General features: G+C 41.2%; 2 protein-coding genes across 21 annotated transcripts in view; one reads left to right on the top strand and one right to left on the bottom strand.

The window, feature by feature from the left end:
• cacna1aa (calcium channel, voltage-dependent, P/Q type, alpha 1A subunit, a) overlaps positions 1-13,794 on the bottom strand; it is an 80,075-nt gene extending 66,281 nt beyond the window's left edge. For all 20 annotated transcript variants that reach the window (XM_085784526.1, XM_085784533.1, XM_085784516.1 and 17 more), the window contains exon 1: positions 13,211-13,794. In XM_085784526.1, coding sequence (XP_085640652.1) covers positions 13,211-13,550 — 340 coding nt within the window. In that variant the 5' untranslated portion in view covers positions 13,551-13,794. The remainder of the gene's footprint in view (positions 1-13,210) is intronic.
• Positions 13,795-21,820: 8,026 nt separating this feature from the next.
• alkbh7 (alkB homolog 7, RNA demethylase) lies at positions 21,821-24,528 on the top strand. The gene is made up of 4 exons (XM_085784515.1): positions 21,821-22,217; positions 23,246-23,419; positions 23,582-23,706; positions 23,852-24,528. Exons 1-4 carry the CDS (start codon positions 21,936-21,938, stop codon positions 23,970-23,972), a joined length of 702 nt encoding a protein of 233 aa, XP_085640641.1. The 5' UTR covers positions 21,821-21,935; the 3' UTR covers positions 23,973-24,528.
• Positions 24,529-24,620: the final 92 nt, after the last annotated feature.

Genomic DNA, 24,620 nt, shown 5'->3' with positions numbered 1-24,620 from the left:
GTCACTGACACATGGCAATGGAATAAAATCACTGCAGCCATCGCATTTCCATATATTGACACAATTAACACAATTCAGCGCCGCCGTGTAAGCACATATGTGTGCAGATATATTTAAATCTCACACGTCTTATAACATGCAGGATGCTGGCAGGCGCACACGGATATGAAAACATACACATGCCAACACAAACAGGGACAGAGCCTTTCCCATCGCTGCCTCCTCCCTCTGGAACTCACACACTGCACACTGCACACACCTCCCAACCTTCAAATCCCTGCTCAAAACCCACCTTTAATGTTTAATTATGTGTGTCTAGTAGTGTTTTAATGACAAAGTCAAATTTGATTTGGACTTTGATCTATTTTATTTTATTTTTATCTATCTTTGCGCATCTGTGAAAACACATACAAATAAATCTATTATAATTTCAAACATACATGGATGCATCCACACATATAACAGAAACCTATTCCAAAAATGTCAGTCCCTTAATTTGCCTCCACAGTCCTGTCCCTCTCCACCACATCCATACATTTCCCATGTTACCATTTAGATAAACACACTAATATATGCACTGCGCACACACACACACACACACACACACACTGCAACAACATTACACTTCACTACACTACAGTCGTCTGCCAATGGAGCCCAGACCAGCTGCCACCCTTTGAGAAGGTGCCAGCCTTCCTATTAATAAAACCACACGTGACGGCACAGACCTCTCTTGCTCTGACACTGACTAATTACTCAGTTTATTTCTAGTAAACCACGATTGTTTGTTTACTGTATAATACACCGAAAAGATCAATAACTATGTAAATTTGACTGTAATCATGTACATTTAATAAAGCCATCCTCAGAGTGACAGGAGCCGGCCTCAAAACTAATGGAAGCACAAGAATAAAATGGGACAAAATGGTCACTATGCAAATATATTGCATGTGTGCGTGAGGGTTTAGTGTATAGTTATAATAATACAGTTTTTGACAGTCCATAGGTTATACATCATCGTGACTGTAAGTTACATGTAGACAAGATTTTGTCAATGTTTTGTCCACCCATCCATCCCCTGGCTATATCACTTATCCATGTAGGGAACATACTCGTATTCAATGTGCAATTTAGAGTTGCAAATTAACCTAGAGTTCATGTCTTTGGACTATGAGGAACTGGAGAGAAACCACACAAAGAGAACATGCAAATTCCACCCAGAAAGGCCACAGTGCTGGGAATCAAACCCAAAACCTTCTTGCTGAGAGACAGGAGTGCTAACCACTGAACTACCTTGCCGCTCTACAATCTTTTTTGTCATACAAAGATGCAAGATAAAAGAAGGAGAAAATAGGAGGTAGCTGGACAAAAAACGTCCAACCTTCCCTTTTCCTCTGTCACTTTCTTCATATCCTTTCCCCTCCCGTCCCCCTCTTTCCCTCTGTCCTGTTACATTATGCAGCAGAGCAGTGGCAGCACAGCTCAAATGATTACTTAATTTTCTTGTCACTTTTCCCTCAGAAGCACTGATTTGATCAAATGAATGGGATTAAGCTCCATGGTTGAAACCTATCTAATTATTTTGATAATCAGCAGCCATAAAAGATAAAAGACATGGCTGAAGCGCTTCATTTTGTTCCTAGGTTATACATTTTGAACAGAATCTTATGAATTGTAGCTGGAGTTTATCGTACATCAATTACCGTCCAGCATTTTTCACATATGACAGCATTTTCATTTGTAAAACATGAATAAAACAAAAATTCAATTTGTTTCTCTCAGAGTTAAGCCAAGAATCTAAAAAAGTGATTCAATGTTTTCGTCCAAACAATTAAAACCACAAAAGCTCTTTGTCTTATTTAAAGCTGAAAAATATCATGTCTCATTCAAAATGCTGATTGAAATAATTCACCTCACTACAGTAGAAAATGGCTTCCACTGGCACCAAAAAAAAATCAATCAAAATCCAACCTAACATGAATGAAACCTTTAAAAGACACATTTACACTTACACGTACAATGATGTTACATTTATTCCACATTGGCACCATGTTGGACTGTGTTGCCAGCGAATGGGAGTGCCTGCAGGCCAGTTTAGCCCTGCTTGGCCTCTCTCAGTCTGATTCAGCATCAGTCAAGTGTGTATAGGCGTTACACAGTCACCCTCTCCTCCTCGCTGGTTATTCCATACGGCCTGTGTTGTGTCTCCAATCTCAGCCCTGCCACTGCCTCTCCCTCCCCACATATAGCCTAGTTGTCACTTTCTACAAGATGCTGACGGTGGTAGTATGAGGGTTTGTGTGTGTGTGTGTGTGTGTGTGTGTGTGTGTGTGTGTGTGCATTCGCCATTGGCTATGTGTAATGTATGAGACCAGCATGGGACATATTTCGCTGTGTGTTCAGGAAGGAGATGCAGGTGTGTGTTTGTATAGCTGCCAATACTTCCTGATTTAACCGTGTACCTTTGCCTGTGCTTTCACCATCAAACTGTATGTGTACATGTATGTGTGCGCGCGTGTCTGCGTGTGTGAGTGTGTGCCAACACACTCTGCAGGTGGAGCGCAGGTTTCCAGCAGGGTTTGTCTAGTAACAGCCGCAGCACGTGACTAAAGAACACGGGCATGAAAAAAAATCAATCCATCACAGACTCTCTCCCTCACTCTGTTTTTCACTCTCTCCACGTATCCAAAATCCCAAAAATAGCTTTGCCCCACGTCACTGCACCCCCTTCACACACACATACACAAACACACACGGACAAATACTCTCTCAAAGACACACACCAAACACACACACACACACGTGCAAACTAGCCTGCAACTGAAACTGAATTATTCAACAGAACCAGGATGCACAGCTAAGAGAAAGGGGAATGAGAAAAATGCAAAGGGAAAGGAGAGAGAGACATATAGAAACAATACAAAAGAGCAAAATGATCTTCCATCCAGTGAGTGAATAGTAAATGCGGATGACTAGACACACACCAGACCTGTGGCCAAAAAGGTTAAGGTCTATCCATCAAAATTACACTGAGAATATTTGGATTTTTAAATAGATTATCTGTGTTATCTTCCCATTTAAATCTCAGGTTGACCATCACTCCTTTTTTCTGTATTATGCTATTTTAGGAATTGCAAGGTAGCCTACAAGGATAAGATAGCACTGCAGTGTGTCCTCCATACTAAACATTCATACCGATCTCTGTGGAGGAAAAGTTTCAGCTTCCTGTTTTAACTTCTGTCCACATCCAACGTGTCATGTCAGGGCAGGGATTTTAAAACGCCCTGTCCAAGTGATGTAACAATGCACTAAGACCGCACTGAATTAATTTGATGTAGTGTCAGACATCTGCATACACAAGGTTTGACTCGGGCAGTGGGCCCGGCAAATTTGGCGAGCAGCTACCAATACCAATATTTCTATCGTGATTTATGCCCTAGTTTTTATGCAGCAGCATGTTTTCATATTGATTTTCCATTTCTCAATTGCCATATATGTTACAAGGGCAACCATCTGCAGTATATCAAAAAACAGCTAACACGGTGCATTTATCAGGTTTTATGCTCAATTTACAATCTGAGAACAGTGTGGCTTTTCATTTTCACCTGCTCTCTGTGACCCATTGCTCTGCTGCGCAATCTTGTCATTCCAGTCGTTTACATTCCTTCATTAGGCAAGATGTTAGCTATAAGAACTTGAGGCATTGGGATTTCAGAGACTTACTTTTAACCACTGGTCAAAAATCACCAAATGCATCTGTAGTTTTTCATTTGTCTTCTTCAATTTCTATTATGAGATATTATTGCCTCCGTGATTTAGTTCTAAATAACAAATCCATTAAGTGTTGTATTAAACACATTGTGAAGCATTTTGAATAAAATGTTGGTTCAACTGGTTGAAGAAAGGAAGGAAGAGACAAACGGAAAGAGACAAAAGGAAATGTGGATTCCTCACTACCTCGAATCACCTCAGTGTTCCTCTACCTCTGTGTAAAGAACACTGTGGGAGGACAGACAGATACATTTCAGAATATCACAAACGCATGCACAAGCACACACACACACACACACACACACACACACACTCCCAGACAAAGCAGAAGAAAAACAACGCTCTGCTGATGATCAATATCGGAAAGTGAAGTTATGGAGTAAAGAGGTTGTTGTTTAAGTAGAGAGTGGGTATATCAACTTCTTAGTTAAATCTAAACAAAAAACTATGTTCAGATGAACATTTAGATGTATTACTGATCTAAGCCCAGGTGGCTGGTAGCCATGTATGCAGCACAGGGGAAGTGGTGCACACGTCATGTCACATATTCAAAATTAACCTCAAAAAACCCTCCAGCAGAGTATTGAATGTCAAAGCGAAATGGTAAAATATATCCAATTCTCACTTCAGTCATCTAGACAAAACTTGTGGACAAAACTTAACCAAAAATATTTCAAGACGTGCATACATTTTTAAATTATAAATTTTTTCAATGTTTGTTTTTAACGTAGAAGTAGTTTACATAAACGATCAGATATTATTTTTGCCTCTAGGGGGCAGTGCAAAAGGTTATACCCCACAAACGTATGTGTGGATTCATTCAATATTTGTTCTGCATGATCTAGAGTCACGGTTCATTCAATGCCAAACATTTTGTGTGACTGTTTAAAATGGGTGTTGCTTTATATATAAAAAAAATATATATTTATACATCAAAAATAATAACTGAAAAGGACTTCAAGATACTTTTCTCACTGGCAGCACTAAAGATGTGGTAAAATGCTTTCTGTGTGTTCTTCTCATTATATTTTTCCAAGTGTGAAACAGATAAAGTAAAACTATCTAAATAGATTGGGCTGTCTTATAACTTCATCACTTTTGATTCTTGTGAGTGTGTAGCCTTCTTGTGAATGTGTGTGTGTGCGCGTGTGTGTGTGTATGTGTGTGTGTGTGTGTGTGTGTGTGCGCATGCTCATGCGCATGCTCCTCAGTGTCGAGTCTGCCCGTAGGGACTCAGGATACGGATCAATTCACACATTTATTACCAGACAGTCAAAGGTATGAGGTAGGCAGATTGAGCCTAGAGGGTGAGTGCACGTGCCCGCGCGCACACACACACACACATACACAAACAGAGCAGGAAATGTAACACATATGCAGACAAACACACACAGACACACGCAGGTCTTGTTGCCAACAGTCATGAGCAAACTAAACTTAAGACTTGCAGTTATCAGGAAATATCACCAAAAACTTCAAACAAATAATTCAAATTAGCTTCACAAAAAGGCGGAAGCAGCCGATTAGAGGGAGGTGGAGATGAAGCAGAGGAGAGTGAAAGAAACAGCAGTGGCAGGAGTGGAGGGGAGACAGAGAGAAAGAATGATGGATTGGATTTGAGTGAAAGAGAAAAAGTACAGGTAGTGAAATGTGAGAGGAGATGACAAAACTTCACTTCCTATCAATCAAAGGGAGAGTGAGAAAGAAAGAGAGTGAAAGGGGAGGGGTGAACAAAAAGAACAGTGGGGAAAAAAAAGGAGTATTTGTGTTTTAGGGACAGTATTCATGCTGTGTAGTGAAAATCTGTTCAAAATGTGACATTATAGAATCAGCTCCCATGTGGGGACAAAAAATTAGTCCCCACAATGTAAATAAGTTATGCTTAAGCACTGTTAAGACGTGAGTCACGAATATACGGCTATGATGGGATGAGGCAGCTCCCTGTTCTGGCAGGGTGGATAAAGGAATGAACGTAAGTCAATGCAATGTCTGTCTTAGTGACAAAAACAAGTTTGTGTGTGTGTGTGTGTGTGCGCTCTCTGGCTGCAGTGTAGCTGGCCAACCCTGAGCGTTTGTCTCTCCACCACTTTGTGTTAAATGATTTATATGCAGACGGGCAGTTTGATTCTCTCTCGCTCTCTCTCCCTCTCTCTCCATTGTTTCTCATTAGTCTACCCCTCCCTATAATGTCTCTGTCTTACTGACTATCCCCCTCCTTTCTCTATTTCTGTCTCTCCATAGTCCATTTCTCTGCTCTGTCTCCCTACTTCACATTAGAACAGAAACAACCTTTTGCCTCTCTCCCTCCCTCTGTCTCTTTCTCTTTGTTTCTCTTCTCCTTCTCTGCTTTGGGAAAAAAAAAAGTGTTGTATCCCAAATAGCATAAAAACACAACTGGCTTTCAGTAGGTTGTGAAAGGAAAAAGGGTGATGACCTCTTTAAACATCTGCATAAACTACAAGATCATTTTCATTTGAACTGTTTCTTCTGACTAATGTCTACGTAGAACATAGGCATAAATGTAAGAGACTACACACCTATGCACGCAAACACACACACAAACACACATAATAATAACATGTTCCATGATGATGTTGTAAAGTTTCCTTACAAAGAAGTCTCTGCATTAACAGGGGAACATAAGAAGAGGGTTGGGGTGAGGGGGGCAGTACAGACACACACACGCAGACCTACACACACACACACAAAAGCTGATGTTAAGTCTGTGTAGTTATCAGCTGACAGTTGCAAGCTGGAGAAAGGCCAATAAATAATTTAGATTCTGCAGTGAATGTAGATCACTGACTCTCCACATCCACCCAAAAACACCCAGGCCTCTCTCTCTCTCTCCCTCTGTGTTTCTGGGTGTGTCTCTCTTTCAATTTCTCTACATCTGTATCTCTTAATCACACGCTCTCTCTCTCTGTATATACTCTCTCTCTATATTATATATATATATACACACACACACAGACACAAACACACCCCAGCTTCATCTGTCTTTGGACCCGACTCGCATGGTTGCAAAGGAAGTGAGAGTCCTGACTGTCCATGATGGCCTGGTTAGGTTCACTTCATATGTGTAGTTTTTAGCACACACACAGATTTTTCCACACATAGATTGCTCAGTAAAACAGCTGAGCCAAGAGATTAAACTCACTCATCTTGAATGGTCATTTGTTCTCTCATTGATTCTGGGTCCTATGGAGGAAGGAGATTAACGCGCTGCTATTAACACATAAGCACACACAAGCATAAACATAAAACCAATAGCCTATACAATATTCACAAATAACTAATCTTAACTACATATCTAACTGAGTGTCTTTCACACTCTATGATTTTGAAAGCATGGTTCATTTATAAAACACCTTATTTGTATTGTATTTCATATTGAGCCGATTCTTACTATAGATAGCTAGAACATATATTGACTTTCTCTCCATTTACAACAGCTGGGGAAAACACACTTTAGTGTGGGCTGATGACACAGGCGACACCATATGGTGTGCGTATGTATGTCTGTGTGTTTATTTGTGTTTGTCTGTTTGTGTACATGCTCGTGGGTGCATGAGTTGAGGTACTGCAGAGGTATATGCTACGTACTTTGCTGACACTGTCATTGATATTTACACGAAAAACAAACAACTGCATACATGACAAATGCATTTGCAAGATTTACAGGAACTCCAGTGCATGACACCATATATGGATTTGACAAGGTCAAATGGGCATTTAGGGTCAAAGGTCAAAAGAATAGCAAATGAGGATTTCCTTTCTAAGGCTCTATTAGATGACAGATTTTGTTTCAAGTTTCCCCTGCATGAAACATGATATATGATTTCAGAGAAGATTGTAAGGACAACAGCAGCACATCGCTATTTATGTTATGTTACAATACATAGCCTACCTAGTGGAATTCTTGTCATAGAGGTTCGTAACACAGGGGCACGGTTTTGCACAGTAGTCGTCTTAGATGATTTAAAACATATCTACTGTATACGATCAACAAGCTAATAAGCCATTATACTGTAGATGTATTTGTAACAATATGACACTGCAATTCAAAGCTGATTCAGTATCATACATTTTGCTGTGATTTAAGATTAGTTGAGCTAAGAAGTAATTTATCTGTTTTAGGCACAGGTTTAGGGGCCCAAGATGTGAGGCCCCTTGGTATAAAAAGATACAATGACTACAAAGAGCGCCAAAACAACCACAAAGAAACACCTAACTGTCCAAAAAGGACACAAATACTGTGGAAAGAAATGATCGCAACTACACAAAGAAAAATTCACATAAAAAGACACAAAACCACTGTGAATGACATTATTTGCACTTTCTTTGCGTTCTATAGATGGAGACTGATTTAGGGTTAAGTTGGGCCAGGGCAGGGCAGGGACCTATTTTTTTCATAATTAATCCATGATCGTAGTGACCAAGTTAATAATTAATAAGAAACTTAATTTCAAATTTCAAATACTGAACTTCCTAGAAAATGTTAACATATTATGGATAGAATTTTTAACAAATTTTTAAAGGAGGAAGATTTTTCCACTGAAATATTGCTGCTTTTTTTCTAAACTTTATTCAGCAAAAGACTGAGTGTTATCAATCTGAACAGCCAGGCTATCTATATGGGTACATGTCCTTGCACATAACACCACATGGCCTCAGTGACTGCCTTTGACAGGACAAGTTAGACTCCTGTGAAACTAGATGCCAAGATTAGCATTACTCAATTCTAGTTGGCTGCTCTTGCCGATGACTTTGCTGTCAGAGCGCACACGGTCTTGTTAAATTAGTAGAGACATTTGTGGTGACACTGGCATACTTTATGAGACACATTGCACGTTCAAGACAGCGATGGACACAGTAGAGTCCAGTTTGCAAAGTAGATGGTGGTGTGGTATATTTGAAGGGGTATGTAGTTCCACAGCCAGGGAGGGCGCAGATCACACACAATGACTATGGTCTAACAGTTAAATAATCTCCTTTCCGAAGCGAGGAAGATGAAGGAGAATTCATTGGGAAGATAACCACTGTGCAGAGAATCCAACAGCACTTAGACTGAGGGAAAAGAAGAAAAAAAACGTATGCATGGTTGATAAATTCTTCTCTCCTAACCACAAAAGGTGAACAAATAGGATTGAAATTTTGAAATAAAAAATAAGATAAGATATGGCATGTACAAGCACAGAAAATTGAGCCATTAAATTACAATTAAATGGAAATAAGGAAGGAGCCAGGATAAAATTATGTTCAGGCATTTAAGTATTTAAAGTTCCCCCATATAAGTGCTTTTGACCTTTCTTATACATTATTCAAACAGAGAAAATTCATTTTTAGCACATTACACAATGAAGGGAACAATATAGAGGGCTGTTTATAGTTATGGTATTGTTAACTATAAGTTCAATATGCTTGTACTTCAAGGTGACTCCTAACTGGATGAATTTGAGAAGGAAAAAAAAGTATATTTATGGATTTGGAGCTCAGCCAGTCATGCAAGGATTTCCATAAGTTGTTAATCGTGTCACAAACATAAAATGAATGCACTGTTGTATCCAAGTGGCCATTATTCAATAGTCAATCCCCACAGTCTTAGCATAGCCATCCTGTCACCTTTTTAAAACCAACAAACGAAACAAATAGACTGGTATTATCATCTTATTTATGTTAGCACAAATAAGCAGATATTTGTTGGTTTGTTATCTTAGCTCATAAACACGAGAATTAACCAGCAAATGAATCAGCTTTGGGTTAGCCTTCTACAAGACGGACAGCTGTGCTTACAATGCTAATGGAGTGGAGCTAATGGTGCCAATTGTCACAGTATTTAAACTAACTCCACACATGTTTAACGGGGGAAAGGTACAGTAACCAGAGCTCATCATCATGCCATCGTAGGACAAATATCTACTCAGTTCTGACTGAATCATTAGAGTGGTTATACCTGAATGTCACCTTTTTTTAATAATAGGCGTGCCAATGATGAAATGACCTGTAGCCTAATGGTTTACACATATCCATCATGAATTTCCAAAGCACTGTGTCTACTACAACAACCATCATAATCCACACCCTACTGTTCTCAGTCATTACAATTAAAGTAACCATTCATTTTAAAACCTTAATATCAACTTTTAAAAAATCAATATTATGTTTGTCAAATTCAGTGATAAATGCAAATGCTGGTACTAATTTACAAGCTACTATTTCTCTACCACTCATTTCAAACAAGTAAATGGGCCTGAACTCTGTTGTGCCAATTCTAATTAAACAACCAACTATCTGTCTACTTTATCTAAATGTGGATGTGAGCAAATTTTTATTTATACGGTACTCCCATGGGTCCAGAGTCAGTTCACAGCTAAATAAAGCTGCAGGTCATAATTCTGCTGAATAGTGATTCCATTGAGACTCATACATCTGGTGAATCAAAAAGCATTTCTCCTTCAGTGAAACAGTCCATCAAAACACCATGCACCTATCCACACTCCTGTTGGTGGCAGGTTCTAATGAATGAATCACAAGTCCTTGATGTTTTAATGAACTACACACACCACTAATATTTATGTGCTTTTTTCTTCATTATGTTACACAATAATATTTACTGTAATGCTAACGGGCAGAGATAGACAAATGGCAAGACAAGAGAATGAAATGGACAAATGAAAAAGAATGTTAGTTCAAATGTAATTTTCACAAATGCTCCATGTCGGTGAGAATAAGCTACTGGCAGGGTGATTAGTTGTATTTTAGCAATAGGATGTAACTAAGTGCAATGGGACAGTAATGGTAGCTATATATTGCTTGGTTTATCCAGAGAAAATAGACACAAGTGAAGGAACTTAATGGGGAATAATAAAATCATTGGAATTTAATACCAATCCTCAATTAGCTATTTGGTTCATTTGTAACCACTTTTTTTTTTTTTTTGCTGGGTTTGGTTTGGGCCTCTTGTGTGGAAGCACATTAACTGGTGGCCATGGCACAATTCACAGAGGTGCAGTTGGGTCATGAAGTGGAGTTACCTGAGATGACCTTTTGATTGATATCATGACTACAAAATGACTATAACACCTAATGCAAAGTGAAGCCATATAAACAAACTCAAGTTTTAGCTCTTCAGGTAAATTAAGAGCTAAAGAGGTCAGGATGTAGACTTTACAAAGGTGAACATTATGTTATTATTATTAAGATGGAAAGCCGGACTTGTATTGTCTGTAGAGGGACGAGGTGGGATAAAATATTGTACTACACCTTACAATTCATTGCAATCCAATAAACAAGACCACAACACAGCTTCAGAAAATAGCAAATATTGAACATTATAAGCTTCACAAAAAGAAGGGGTTATTGCAGAGCTATTGTGTTGGATTGCATTTGATTGTACTTGTATGAAATATTATGTCAAATACCTCTGGTGGACTGTAAAACTAAAAGATAATGCAAATGTTCCAGAAAGAAATATTAAGATCTCAATTCTCAAAATTAAAATGAAACTGCAGTATGTAGAGATATAGTAGCCTATAAAACCTCCTCAGGAACTGCTTTCCAGACCAACAGAAACCCACCATCAGCTTCCAGGAAACCAACCAGACTCAACAGAGCAGAGATGTTACATAAAATGTGTCTGCCTCATCTGTTCCATATAAGTTTCAATAACATTTGAGAAACACTCTCGTGAAACCTTGAGATTAACTAACACATACAGTTGTGCAACCAAAGAATCTGATCAAGAGCAACCTTTATCAGCTCATTCATTTCACAGCACAGTACCACACACACTGCACATCTCCTGATTATGTTTATAATTGTTTGTCACACAGACATTGGGGAAAGTGGTATGTTAATCCCCATGAATAATGTCAATGTCCCAAGTTTGTATCTGACAAAGGACTTTTACTGCATGCCTGTCCCTTGCTCTCAGTCCCTTCATTTCCTATTAGCCTACAGATAAATCGTTAAAACCAGTATTTAAATGGCTACCAGTTCAATTATACCTCTCTTCCAGCTTTCCTACATTTATTATACATCTCCACCACCACAAAGCTATCAGTCAAATATGCAAAAAATATATATTATGAGAAAAAAAGAGGATTATACTTGAATCTATGTCGCACCAGCTATATGATAGTTTGTGCACTATCCCATCAGTTGATTGAAAGTTTGTTGACTATTGATGACTTTTAAACCACAGGTCTGACTTGATATGGCTTTTAAAGGCTAGTACAAGTCATACCCTATGCTTATTTATGTTTCATGGCTGTAGAATATTTTTGAAAAAATCTATGATTATATATCAGATTTCCTGCACACTATCTCTCACTAACACACGCTGTCATTGAGATGATGAATAGACATGATTCAGAAGCACTGTAAGTAGCTCCTGCGTTTCACTAGAGGAGCCCAATTAGTCTGTGTAGTTATGTCATGGCTCAAGCATCAGAATGGATCAATACAATCATTACTCCAATTTCCCCTCTTGTCATTAACACTCGCATAGAAACTTACTTCCACCTTTTCATGCTTTCGGGTGAATAAACTCAAATCCTGGAAATGAAAATACTGAAATCACCCACTGCTCTTCCCCAGGGTGGTGCAATATGTGCTGGTTTCTGAAAGATGGAAATGCAGAGGAATGCTGGAATTTTACACTGTCAGTGCTTGTGGTGTGCACACACACGCCCTTGCACACATACACCTACACACGTTGAAATGACGGCACATTCATTCAGTGACACCTGCATATTGGATGATTAAGAGGAGAAGCCACAAAATGTGAGAATTAAATACTGTGTAGGGGCACTTATAATCACGTTTCCTTACTTTCTCCCTCTCTCTCCCTCTCTTTCTCTCTCTCACACACAAATTGTAGCTGCTTATTTTCATCTCACCCCCCCTCTTTCTCTCTCTCTCCCACCTTTCCTCCCCTCCCCCTCTCCCTCCTGTTTATCTGTACCCGCGCTAGGCGCTGGGCTTAAACTGCACATGCTGACATCAGCAACCAACAGCGCCCCCTAGAACCCCCTCAACCACCAAAACCACACAGTCAACAACAGGGAACGTAAATCTGGCAAGTCCCATGCTACTGTGACATGAAATTACTCACAAATGTGATTGATGGTGACCAACAGCCTTATAAGAGGGAAGTGCTGGTTCTCGCCCCCTCCTAATTAACTATAAATTACATGTCCAGTTTTTTCCTGTCACCTCATGTAGCCTATACCTCACATGGGCTTGCGTTGATGCATCTCAGACCTTTGACATTAGGATCCAATGGAAGATTATGCTACTAATAGGGCCTTAACAAATGTGATCCATTCAGCCAAACATCTGTCTGTACATTGGGCCTACCTGATCCTCGGGCATGGAGCACACAGCAGCTTTTTTTTTTTTTTTACTCACTGTACAATGCCAGGAAAAGGATATGGCCATTCGGTGATCTTTTTGGCGTATTTTCTCACGAAGTTATCCTCACTGAAAATGAACAGCGAGCGGTTGACAGTGAAACAGTTCTGGCGCACGGGGATGGGATTATAGAGGGCCATAGTCCGGGCTCTCTGCGCCATAGACTGCTTGTACATTCTCTGGGCACCGGGTGGACCGTGGCCATGCCCGTGGCCCCCGTGGGCCCCGTGGCCGCCGTGGCCGCCGTGACCGTGACCGTGTCCATGAGGTCCTCCTTGCCTGCTACCACCGCGGCCGCCCGGGCCCCCTCCGCCGGGCCCTCCGCCATACCTGGCCGGTACCTCGTCTCCGAACCGCGCCATTCTCTGGACACCGAAAGCCAATCTTCACGAAGCAGCGGAGAAGGAGACCAATGCTCAGCTGTGCAGCCACACAACATTACATCCCATCTGGATCAGAACGTCTCATATGCACAACGGGTTGTCTTGTAAGCTGACGCTGAAACACCTGCACCCGGCGAGCAGTTATGCAGCTCTTGGTTTTAGCAGACGAGGACGCCCATGTACTGTCTCCTTCTCTGTGCGTCCCTGCCAACGACCAATTGTGGGTGTGAGGAAATTAAATGTGTGGTCGGCTGGCTGACTGGTTGCACTGTAGGGTAGTGCTGTGGGGTGTCTCAGTCTTAGTCCGTTCGTATGTCTGTATAAAGCAGGATTCGCCCCCAACATGAAATCATGGGGAGACTGTGGCGAGTTAACATGAATGTTTCATGTTCTCCATGGCTCATGCCTGTATCCGAGCGCGCCCCAGCCTCTTTCAGCCTTCTAGACGATTTATTCCCTTTCTGTCATGACAGAATGTAATGACAATGTAAACGCCTCTAATGTCACACAGGCCTCAATAAATCAGATTGTCGAAAATTGAATCTGAATGTAATTAACAGCCTATACACACGGCCGTAAGTGACGTTCAAGTTGGCATTTTGGAAACAGTGGCGTTCCGAAGACTTAAAAGGGGGTTGAAAATGGCAAAAAGCTACTATTATTTATTTATTTGAAAACATCCGCAATGTTTGGTACAGTATGGCAATAATGTGGCCCCCACCACCTTCCAATTGTTCTAGCAGTGCGCTCTGACAAGCCCTGAGACCAGGAAAATTGTTGCATTTGTAATTAATCAGTCTAATTTCCGAATGCACATTCTCGGGTAGAAAGGAGAAGGAGATATACCGTTTTCCTTTGAAAAGTCCGTGTCATTGTTGTCGTGCTCTGTGGATGAAATAATTTTCTCAGACGAATTCAGTAGCATCCTCTCTCGTTGCAACCATCATCTTCTGTCCGTCACCTGCACGGCCATCCAGAAACTGAGCAAGGGGAACACAGACCGCGTCGTCAAAGACAAGGGTATGACGGCCGCTTCGTCGCCGTCTTACACCCTCTCATGGTCTTGGTTCGGCTGGTCGAGGTGTAGCAGTGCCGAGAAAGTCCCTCACCATCCCCGCCCCGAGAAAGTCTACCTTCGTCTGCACTGATAAGCCCAAATGTCCTGGCAGCGCGTCCTTTCTCTCTCTCTCATTGGAGTAGGGTAGCGCGTTTCTCACGGCCTCCTCTCTCTTCGTCCAGCGTCCCCAAGGGGAGGAGGAGAGGGACACACGGACGAACGGACAGATGGATCGCTGGAGACGAAAATGAAAGGGAGGAGACCAGCTATTTATTCGGATTTCAGGCTAGACCCTGCCTGCGAATGCAATAAATTGCACCGCGCGCGCGGAATCGCTGTCTTTCAGCTTGTGTCAAGTATAATGAGAGAGAGCTTGGTCGGTTCTGCAGCCGCAGCACATGACGCACGCAGCTCGTCCAACTTCCAGACGTATGTCACGGATGGAGGCTCCGTCTATCGCCTATTTATTTTTTAAGAAACTTCGGGCTACAGCCCTGCCCAGCTGTCCTGGACCTCTCGAACCGCCCGACTCCAAATCACTTTAAGATAATGCGTAAAAATAGGCTGTTGGCGTAGAGGATGGGGTGACATCTGTTACCTGTGTGACTCATTTGTCTCCACCTCTCTGTAACTGTGTATTTCATAAAAGACTCAATAAGTATCCTTATTATAGCTTACTTGGGCGCGCGCGTGTGTGTATGTGTAGCGGGGAAGAGGGGTGGGGGGGGGGGGGGCTGTGGCATCATGCAGTTCATGCAAAGATACAGCTGCAGCCCAAGCTGACAATGACTGCGCGCACACGAGCGCGTGAGTAGAGTAAATGCGCGTCAAAGTGTGCCCGCGCAAGTCTGCGTGTGTTTGTTAGGGAAGGTGGAGGGGGGAGGCTATTCTTAGCAACAGACATTTGGAAATTAATGGACGAAGAGAGCTTTCTCCTCCCTCCCTCTCTTCCTCCGTCCCCCTCCCTCCCCGAAAACGAGTCGAGGATCTTCTTCCCTGACTCTCTCCCTCTCCTCTGCTCTTCCTCTTCCTCCCCTCTCCTCCTCCTCCTCCTCCTCGAGGCTTCTCTCGCCGCTCAACCAAAAGCACTGGTGCCCGTTCAGTGCGACCATATGCTTTGCGCTAAAGCACAGGCACAACTAAGACTTTCAGTGACACAGGGGGAACAAAGGCAAGGTGGATGGACAATGCAGAGATTTTTTTTAAATAATAATAATAACTGCAGTATTTCTCCTTGCTGTGCCCATGATTCCTTGATATCACTCCTTTGCCCCCAGTGATTTCAAACCAATATGATGCAAGTGTCACTCTGTTTCCACCTTTAGAATGGTCGTGAAGAGTTGAGGTTAATGAATGAAAGTGGAGAAAGATGGGAAAAGGTTTCATATTCAATGAATGCCATGAGTCACTCCCGACTACAACAACCGTGATGGAAGCAGCGACTAGTGCCCCGTTATGTTAAGTGCCAGAGAAGAAGCGACCACATCACAGGTCAGCACAACATTCCCTTAATCTATTATGTGACCTAATTGATTGACTCCAGAAATAGTCGCCTCTGTGAATGGGAAATGATCATACAAATACAGACTTAAGGGTGACCGCGAGAATTAATTCACCTCTTCCAAGAGATTGAATACGGAGAGAAACCTGGCACGTGCGGACGCCAATCGATAACAGCACGACCTTAAACGTCTATCCGATATGTCAGAAAGGGATCGTTTTTCTTTGTGTCCACTTAAACAAGGCTTCCGGCTGTGAGAGTGAGACTGACCCCACTACAAGGACATCCAAGAGCACAATTATAGATAGATAGATAGATAGATAGATAGATAGATAGATAGATAGATAGATAGATAGATAGATAGATAGATAGATAGATAGATAGATAGAGTACTGTATGATTTAAACTGCAGCCTGTTCTTTATCATAATGGCAGTGAATGTGTCCGAATAACAGAACTGATGCCACATTAGCTCCCTAATAAAATCACAGTAATTCATTTCCACTCCTGATGTGATCATGAGGAATAACACTGACATCAGAGAAGCATGAAGCCTGCTACTAACATCACTACCATCAGGACCATGGACAGCGCCACTACAATAACAAGAAAACACAAGTCCTGTCATGCAGGACCACGGAGAGCGCCAACAGAATCTTCAACTGGGCTGTTAGAGGGTTGGTAGACCAGACTTGAGTTATGGGAGTTGACGTAATCTTAATTTAATTAAAATGTTTTAACTCCAGACCTGTTCTCCTATCTCACCATTGAACCTTTTGTCAGTTTACAGTCTCATTTCAGCTGTAACAAAAAACAAAATTAATCCTACACATGAAATATTTGGTCCATGCTTTTGAGAATTTGTCATCTAGTTTTATATACTCTTACATCTTGTGTATGCGTGTGTTCACAAATGTGTGTGTTTACACTTGGGTGTGATGATCTGTGAAATTATCTATTGCCCTTCAGAGCTGGAGTCTTTGAGGAGCAGCAGCCTCCTGTCCAAACCTGTTATTCCACACAGCCAACACAAGAAGTACCGAGGAGCAGCAGCTCCAAGGCCGTCCATGCATAAAACATTGTTACCTCACAAGAACACATACACTGTCTCTGTAGAAGGGACACAGATACATCATCAACACGGTCTGCGCATCATGTATTTGGTTGAGAAAATAATGCATCACGATAGGCTATCTTTGTCCTACAGCAGTGTATGTCTTTATGAGATACTGTTTGCATCGGCTGCCATGATATGATGACATTGTCTTACCCTCTGTGATGTCTTCATAATACAACAGTTGTATACAATACAACCTTGTAACAATGCTATTGCATTCTGATGAAAACATGAAATATGTAGACTATTGGCATATTTCTGGAGCAATGTGTAATTCCTTCCTGGTAAACATTCTGTTCAGATGCTGAAATCAGTGAGGACGTCGACAGTGATGCCAGCCACAGCCTCTAAAATTAAGGTCATGATTCAGCGCAGCTATGATGCAGAAAGTTGTCAAACTTTACTGAAAGTGGAGGACAGCATAAAATTAATGAGTCTAACTAGACTGAGGAGGATTATTTGCTGCAACCCAATATGCTTACATATACCGGTATGTATGTTAGACTTGGATACATCTACATGCATGTTGTGTAAATGAACATAAATGTTTAAATATGGTGGGAGCATGGCCTCCACTGCAGGTTTCTAACATGCTGGAAAACTATTCATTCCATCTCTAGAGTTTAAAAGTGTCAAGATTGTTCTCTGTTGTTTTTCTTTCTCTGTCAGATGTTCAAATAGTGGGTAGCGATGAGGCTGGAGCTCTGAGGCAAGGACCTAAAAAGGAGTTTCGTGACTCAATGATTCATAAGGCTGAATAATTCAATGGCTGGATGCATGTAGAGCACTCCGCCCCTGCTGAACTCGGTCCTCCACAGACCCAATGTAGACTTGCATGTGAACCTCTGCAAGACTGGTCTGCACATACACACAACAAAGCTGCTGACTGTGGTTGATAGCCAAACACCAGCTAATGGCAAAAATAAAGTCTGGGTCAAAGATGCAATGTTGCCATTGCAAAAACATACGTCTTTACATGAACAGCATAAAAAGAAAGGAAGGTGAATATTCAAGTCTAGCCATAGAAAATCAGGTCAGCTGCTGGGGTAGCCTATACAACATTTAAGGAAGGTTTCACTAAGATGCAGGCTAGATGGTTCTGTGGGGGGAGAAAAACAATATACCACACCTGACACAGGCTTTAAAGGATAAGTGGATCATATTGTGAATCAATAAAGCACATACACATACAGTGAAGAGCTGACAGAGTAGCCAATTCATGACCATGGGCAGAACAAGGGGATGTGGAGCATGGGGCGCGAGCCATATGTTCATGTCAATGTTCCAAAACCTGATTCAAGGGGCTGAAATCAAAAATCAACACAACAGAGCTGACAAGCTGCTCTGCTGGAGGAGTAGGTGGGTGAGTGAGTGGCAAGAAAGGGAGATTCTCCAGTGGTGGCTTTAGCTTCTCTGTAGAGTGTCGGGTTCATTGGAAGCTAACATACAGTACAGGCTGGTGGAGAGGACAGAACACAGAGACAGGTATGCAGACCTACATAGACAACAATAGGCGGGGAGTTCCCTGCCTGTTCTCATAGGTCTCTCCCCTGTCTGTGTGCATGTGTGTGTGTGTCTGTGTCCTACGGTTGTTCTACCTCATTGTGTGAGCTTAACCTAAATTTCTTTCACACCCATTCCCTTAGTATTACAAATAAACCATTATCCTTTTTTGTTAAAACTAATTATTTTCTCTGTGCCCCAGTGTTAAAGGGATAGTTCAACATTTTGGCAAATTGGCCCATTGCCATAATCGCTATAGTCATAGCAGTAGGTTCATTACCTTTAATTGTAGGTGTAAGCTATTTTCAGTACGGCGGAGCGCAGCAGCTGGCTGCTCAGACGCTATGGAGGCTAACGGAATTTCTTGGTTTCCCTCATTAAACTCATCAAATTCAACATCCCAAAACTCCACAGCGCTTTTGTAGACAAGTTGTGACCTGCACAACCACCACGCTATGAGATAATGACGGAACGATACGAAACGGAGCCGTTTTCGAGGTAAATACAGGGTAAATACGGAGACTGCTTGCTGAAAAACTGTCCCTGAACGCAACGCGCATCAGCGGTTTTGTATGAATTTACCTCGAAAACGGCTCCGTTTCGTATCGTTCCGTCATTATCTCATAGCGTGGTGGTTGTGCAGGTCACAACTTGTCTACAAAAGCGCTGTGGACTTTTGGGATTTTCTATTTGATGAGTTTAATGAGGGAAACCAAGAAATTCCGTTAGCCTCCATAGCGTAGCTCTGAGCAGCCAGCTGCTGCGCTCCGCTGTACTAAAAATAGCTTACACCTACAATTAAAGGTAACGAACCTACTGCTATGACTATAGCAATTATGGCAATGGGCCAATTTGCCAAAATGTTGAACTATCCCTTTAAGGTATTTGCACTTATCCGATCAAAGTAGTCCACAACAATAGGCTAACCACTCTTGTCAAATAGCAGTTATTTTCCATGATGTGTAAAAATCTTATCCTACCATATTCTCACTGTATGCTGCTCATCTCTGCACTACAATGGCAGACAGGTTCCACATATGTTCCTTCCAAATGGACCACTGCCAAGTGTTTTTCTGGTGACTTCCAGTTTAATTGCATGATTCAACAGAAGGCATAATGATGCCTCCAGGACAAGCTGACCGATGATAATGCAGTGAATCATAGAAGCTTTAAATGAGCGCACCAACTGGGAATTAGAATATGAGCCCAAAACACTCATCATGGCTGGATGAATGTAATGCTGGGGGCAGCACCATGGTATCCAACAATGAAATGGGCATCACATCAGTTGTGTGTGTATGTGTGTGTGTGTCGGAGGAGGGGGAGTGTGAGAGTTAGTTTTATTGTGGATGCTCACTGACCGAGACCAACAGCAGACTCATAGAAGAAGGCACTAATAATCCTCGTATGGGTGTGTTTGAATGTATATGTGTTGAGGTTCATGTTTATGTGTAACAAAAGCTAAATGTATCTAAGTGTCTGAGAAGATGGTGGATAGTCTGCAGTGAACTACACAAAAAAGAAGTTTTCGGCCTGCTGTAATATGCACAATGCATTTTTAAACATCTAGAATTATTCACCTAGTTTCAAGTAGGGGAACACAGCTGGCTCTGCAAATGCAAAATCAGCTTTCCCCATCTGTTTATCGTTACCCAACGGTTACCCTTTTCATCCGTCAGACACAGCATTTAAACCCCAGTTTAAGATTCACAGATTTCTTGTGATGCCAAAAAGACATGCCTCTCTTTCTATGTGTACCAACACTTTACTAAAAAGAAAAAGAAAAAGGGTTCACCCAGAAAGAAAGCCAAAGAGGGAGCAGGAGGGTGGTAACCTGTCCTTAGTGGTAAGTAGGCCAACCATTTTTTTTTTCTGGGGGAATCTCTGGTGAAAATGAAGTCACCACTTTATCCGCTCTCAGTATACTCCTCTCCTTTTTCTTTTCTTTTTTCACATTCCATGTCTTTCTCAATCCTCCCAACCATTCTTCCGTTTTATGAGAAATGGACAAGAATATTGTTTTGTATTTTCATTATTTTCATTGTTTAACTGTGTCTATTTCTGTTGTATATTATTATATTATAGTATGATATATCTGCAACAATATTAGTAATGATAACAATGAATAACATTTTTCTATGCATTTCTCTCTTGTGTCTGATTATGTCTGCAGTTTTGAACCATTAAATGAATCACATCATGATGTGATTCACAATGACTAGATAAAATACATATAGACTAATACACTAATAGAAGACTCTTAATATTTAATTCATTCCTCAGACATGCTTTGCAGTGAATAAGACTTTTGCGAGGTTTCTTGTTTTTTGTCCCCATGCATTTAAGCAATTAACAGTAAACAAATGATATAGCCTACACCTCTTTCACTCTGAATGATTGAGTTTGAAAGTCCTGACACTTTGACTCAGGTGGACTGATCAACTGACCTGAGGGTTTTTGCAGTCATCGGTGTTCACTGCCCTCCAGTGTCCACGGTGAAGAACTGCATGATCTGCGTCCACTGTTGACTCCATATCCCAACGGAACAGAGGGCTTGAACTTGTGGCTAATTACTGCTGGCCTGTAACATAACACAGTGTACAAACACATGATGCAAAGTTGATGAACAACTATAATAGAACAAACAACTATTGACTGTCCGTTGTCCTCTCTTCAGGATCATCATCATATCACCAGCATGTCCGCTGTTTTAGCCCACAGAATCAGGCTCTATCTTTCTTGAAAGTTAACAAGAGTAAACCAGGGCACTTAACACGATAATGCAACCCTGCCAATTGTGTTGGAAATATAGCCTAGCTAGTAGGCTACTACTGAAGAGAGACCAAAACCTAATTTCTACATAAGGATGATGAATGAGAGAAGTTAGCTATGCAACATACAGGAAAAAGACGTGGACCCATTAGCCATAAAAGTTTCACATGCCTTTTCTTCTCGTGGACCCATTAGCCAAAAAAAAGTTTCAAATGCCTTTTCTTCTCATTCACACTACAACAAAAATCTAGGCACGAATCTGTATGGCTCAAAAACTACACCCCCCACAATGCATTGCGTTTCCTAACATGGCGTCTCTCGTACGCGTTTGACTTCTGCGAGCAGGACCAAAACGCAGATAAAGATAAATAAAACAGTGTAGCGAATTTGACTGATATTATTTTAAACAAGAGGATGAGACTGTTGCTGTTCGTGTTGAAACGAGTCCACACACCGCCCGTTCACACAAGTCGCCCGCGTCGTCTGAGCTCCTGTGCGAGCAGCAGCGGCCTCTCCTCACCCCTGCGAGACGAGGCGGCGCTGATCTCGGGCTCCAGCCGGGAGTTGGTGCGGAGACTCGGCTCTCAGGTGGAGGTGAGGACGGCCTTCATCACCGAGGAGGAGGAGCGAGCTCTGCTGCAAGAGCTGGAGCCAGGTTTGAAGAGGAAACGGTACGAGTTCGACCACTGGGACGACGTAAGTCAGTCACCTGTCTGCACTAATGTCTCTTATGTTTACATATCACACAGCTGCACGTGGAGTTTCAGTGTCAAACTCAAAACGCACACCTGTGATTCATAATTAATTAAGTCTGCAGCCACAGGGCTCTTTGTGGAATAGTTTGCCCATGCCTGCCCTATTGGTAATGCTTAGGGTATGACTGTAACGGACCACAAGACAAAAACCTGTTTTTCATTGTGTCCTGGTTAGGTAGTCAGAACAATTTCAAACTAAACCGAGGTAAGCCACAATTGATAAAAAAAAAAAAAAAGATAAATATATTGATATATAATATAAAATAAATTCGGTAACACTTGAATAGGTATTCATAAGATAGACATAACACTGTCATAACCATGACATAACAGCTGTCATAAACATCAATGAATACTTATGACAGCTGTCGTTAAGTGTCATTCGGTAAGTTATGTCACTTTTAATGCAAAGTTGACATTGAGATGTTTTTGTTCTGACAACTTGACATAAAGACAATTTAAACTGTCATAGCAGACCTAATTGCCAAACTTTAAAAATGATGTCAAGTTCTCATAACAAGGAGATCTCAAATAATGTCAACTTTGCATCAAAAGTGACATAACTTACCGAATGACACTTAACGACAGCTGTCATAAGTATTCATTGATGTTTATGACAGCTGTTATGTCATGGTTATGACAGTTTTATGTCAATCCTGTGAATACCTATTCAAGTAAAGTGTTACCATAAATTCTAACTATCTCTATTTATATAAGCGACATTCTTGGTTAGGTTTTTTTTTCCTCCACAGGCTGTGAGTTTATTTTTGAAAATCATTTCACTAACTCTGTTTTGACCTTATAGTTTGGAAGAAAATAATTGTTCACAAAGGGCAGGCTGTCAAAATACTACATTGAAAGAACTGGTGCACAGTATTGTTTCTCAAGGCACTTACTGTATATTTGTCACCTGAATGACAGTGTTGACCTTTGACTTTAATTGTGCTCTGTTCACTTATCCATATCTAGGCTATTCATGGGTACCGAGAGACTGAGCGTGTCAAGTGGGGGGCACCGTGTGAGGAGGTCTTGACTCGTGTCCGGTCTGTAGCGTTTCCTGAGGGCAGTCATCTCCTCGGACCTGTGCACGTTCTGGACCTGGACAAATCTGGTTACATCAAACCTCACATCGACAGCGTCAAGGTGGGTTTCTCTTTTCTTTCTGTGCATGTGGAGTGCGGACAGTAGTTTTGGGAAAGTCAATTCTTAAGCATAATTTCTAGACATCAAAAATGACGGACAGTATTACCCAGCACCATAACCTGTGGATAAAAACTTTTATTATTTTGATGTTCTCTTTTCCAGTTTTGTGGCAACACTATTGCTGGCTTGAGTCTTCTGTCAGACAGCATCATGCGCCTGGTGAAAGAAAATGACAGTAACGAATGGCTGGACCTTCTGTTGCCCCAACGCTCACTCTACATACTGAGGTTGACTATGAAGAATTCTGTTCCTGTTTTAGGACTGTCTGAATTTTTGTGTGAAAATGTCATAGGTAGGCCTACTGTAGACATGGTGTGCTATCTTGAAACAGTGCAGTAATATTTTTCTTCTCTTCTCTTGATATGTTTACAGAGACCAGGCCCGCTATAATTTCACTCATGAGATCCTGAAAGATGAAGAGTCTGTGTTCAATGGACAGAAAGTTCTTCGGCAGCGTCGCATCTCTGTCATCTGTCGGAACCTCCCTGGTTAATTCCCAGATTGACTCAGCTTGGATATGGAACACATTAAAGCTGATGTCCGTCTTGTTTTTCAGGTTAATGTAAATATATATAAATAATTATATTTATACATACAGTATATATGGCAGTGTACAGAACATTTGCTGTGGTTAAAACACTCTGCAGACTGTGTTTTTGAGACATACTGACTGTCTTGCTGGGTCACATGTTTGAGATTAAAGCAGTCCAACAGAACCAGTATCGTCATAGTGACATGTATCACAGTTGTGCTCCTCTTTTAAGGGAACATAATCAACTGAATGAGATCACGATTGCCTGACTTCATCCACTGGGGTGTCTTTAACGTTTCCAATGGCTGATTTAAATTAGATAATGAAAAATGAAATAATATGAATAACAACTCACTACTAGAAATAGTATCTAGTATAAATGTGGAGAATATTTGTTTATACATATGTTGGTTTAACTTAAAAAGGCAGGGAGTGTATATTTGATTCTAAATTGTGTTCATGCATTGCCATCAAATTGTTGTGTTCCTCTGCTTCTGCACAATACAGAGACTTACACTTTACCAAAAAAATAAAAGTTAACTTGAATGCCATAAAAGTCTTCTTTGTTCAGTAAGCCTTGTGAGGCCATGAATCTAATGTTTTTATTTT

The sequence above is a fragment of the Trachurus japonicus genome, chromosome 8 (genome assembly GCF_045865225.1).
Source record: "Trachurus japonicus isolate A0001 chromosome 8, Traja_1.0".
NCBI lineage: Eukaryota > Metazoa > Chordata > Actinopteri > Carangiformes > Carangidae > Trachurus > Trachurus japonicus.
Note: the sequence above shows the minus strand (reverse complement) of the source record. Positions and strands in the feature narration are given on the sequence as shown.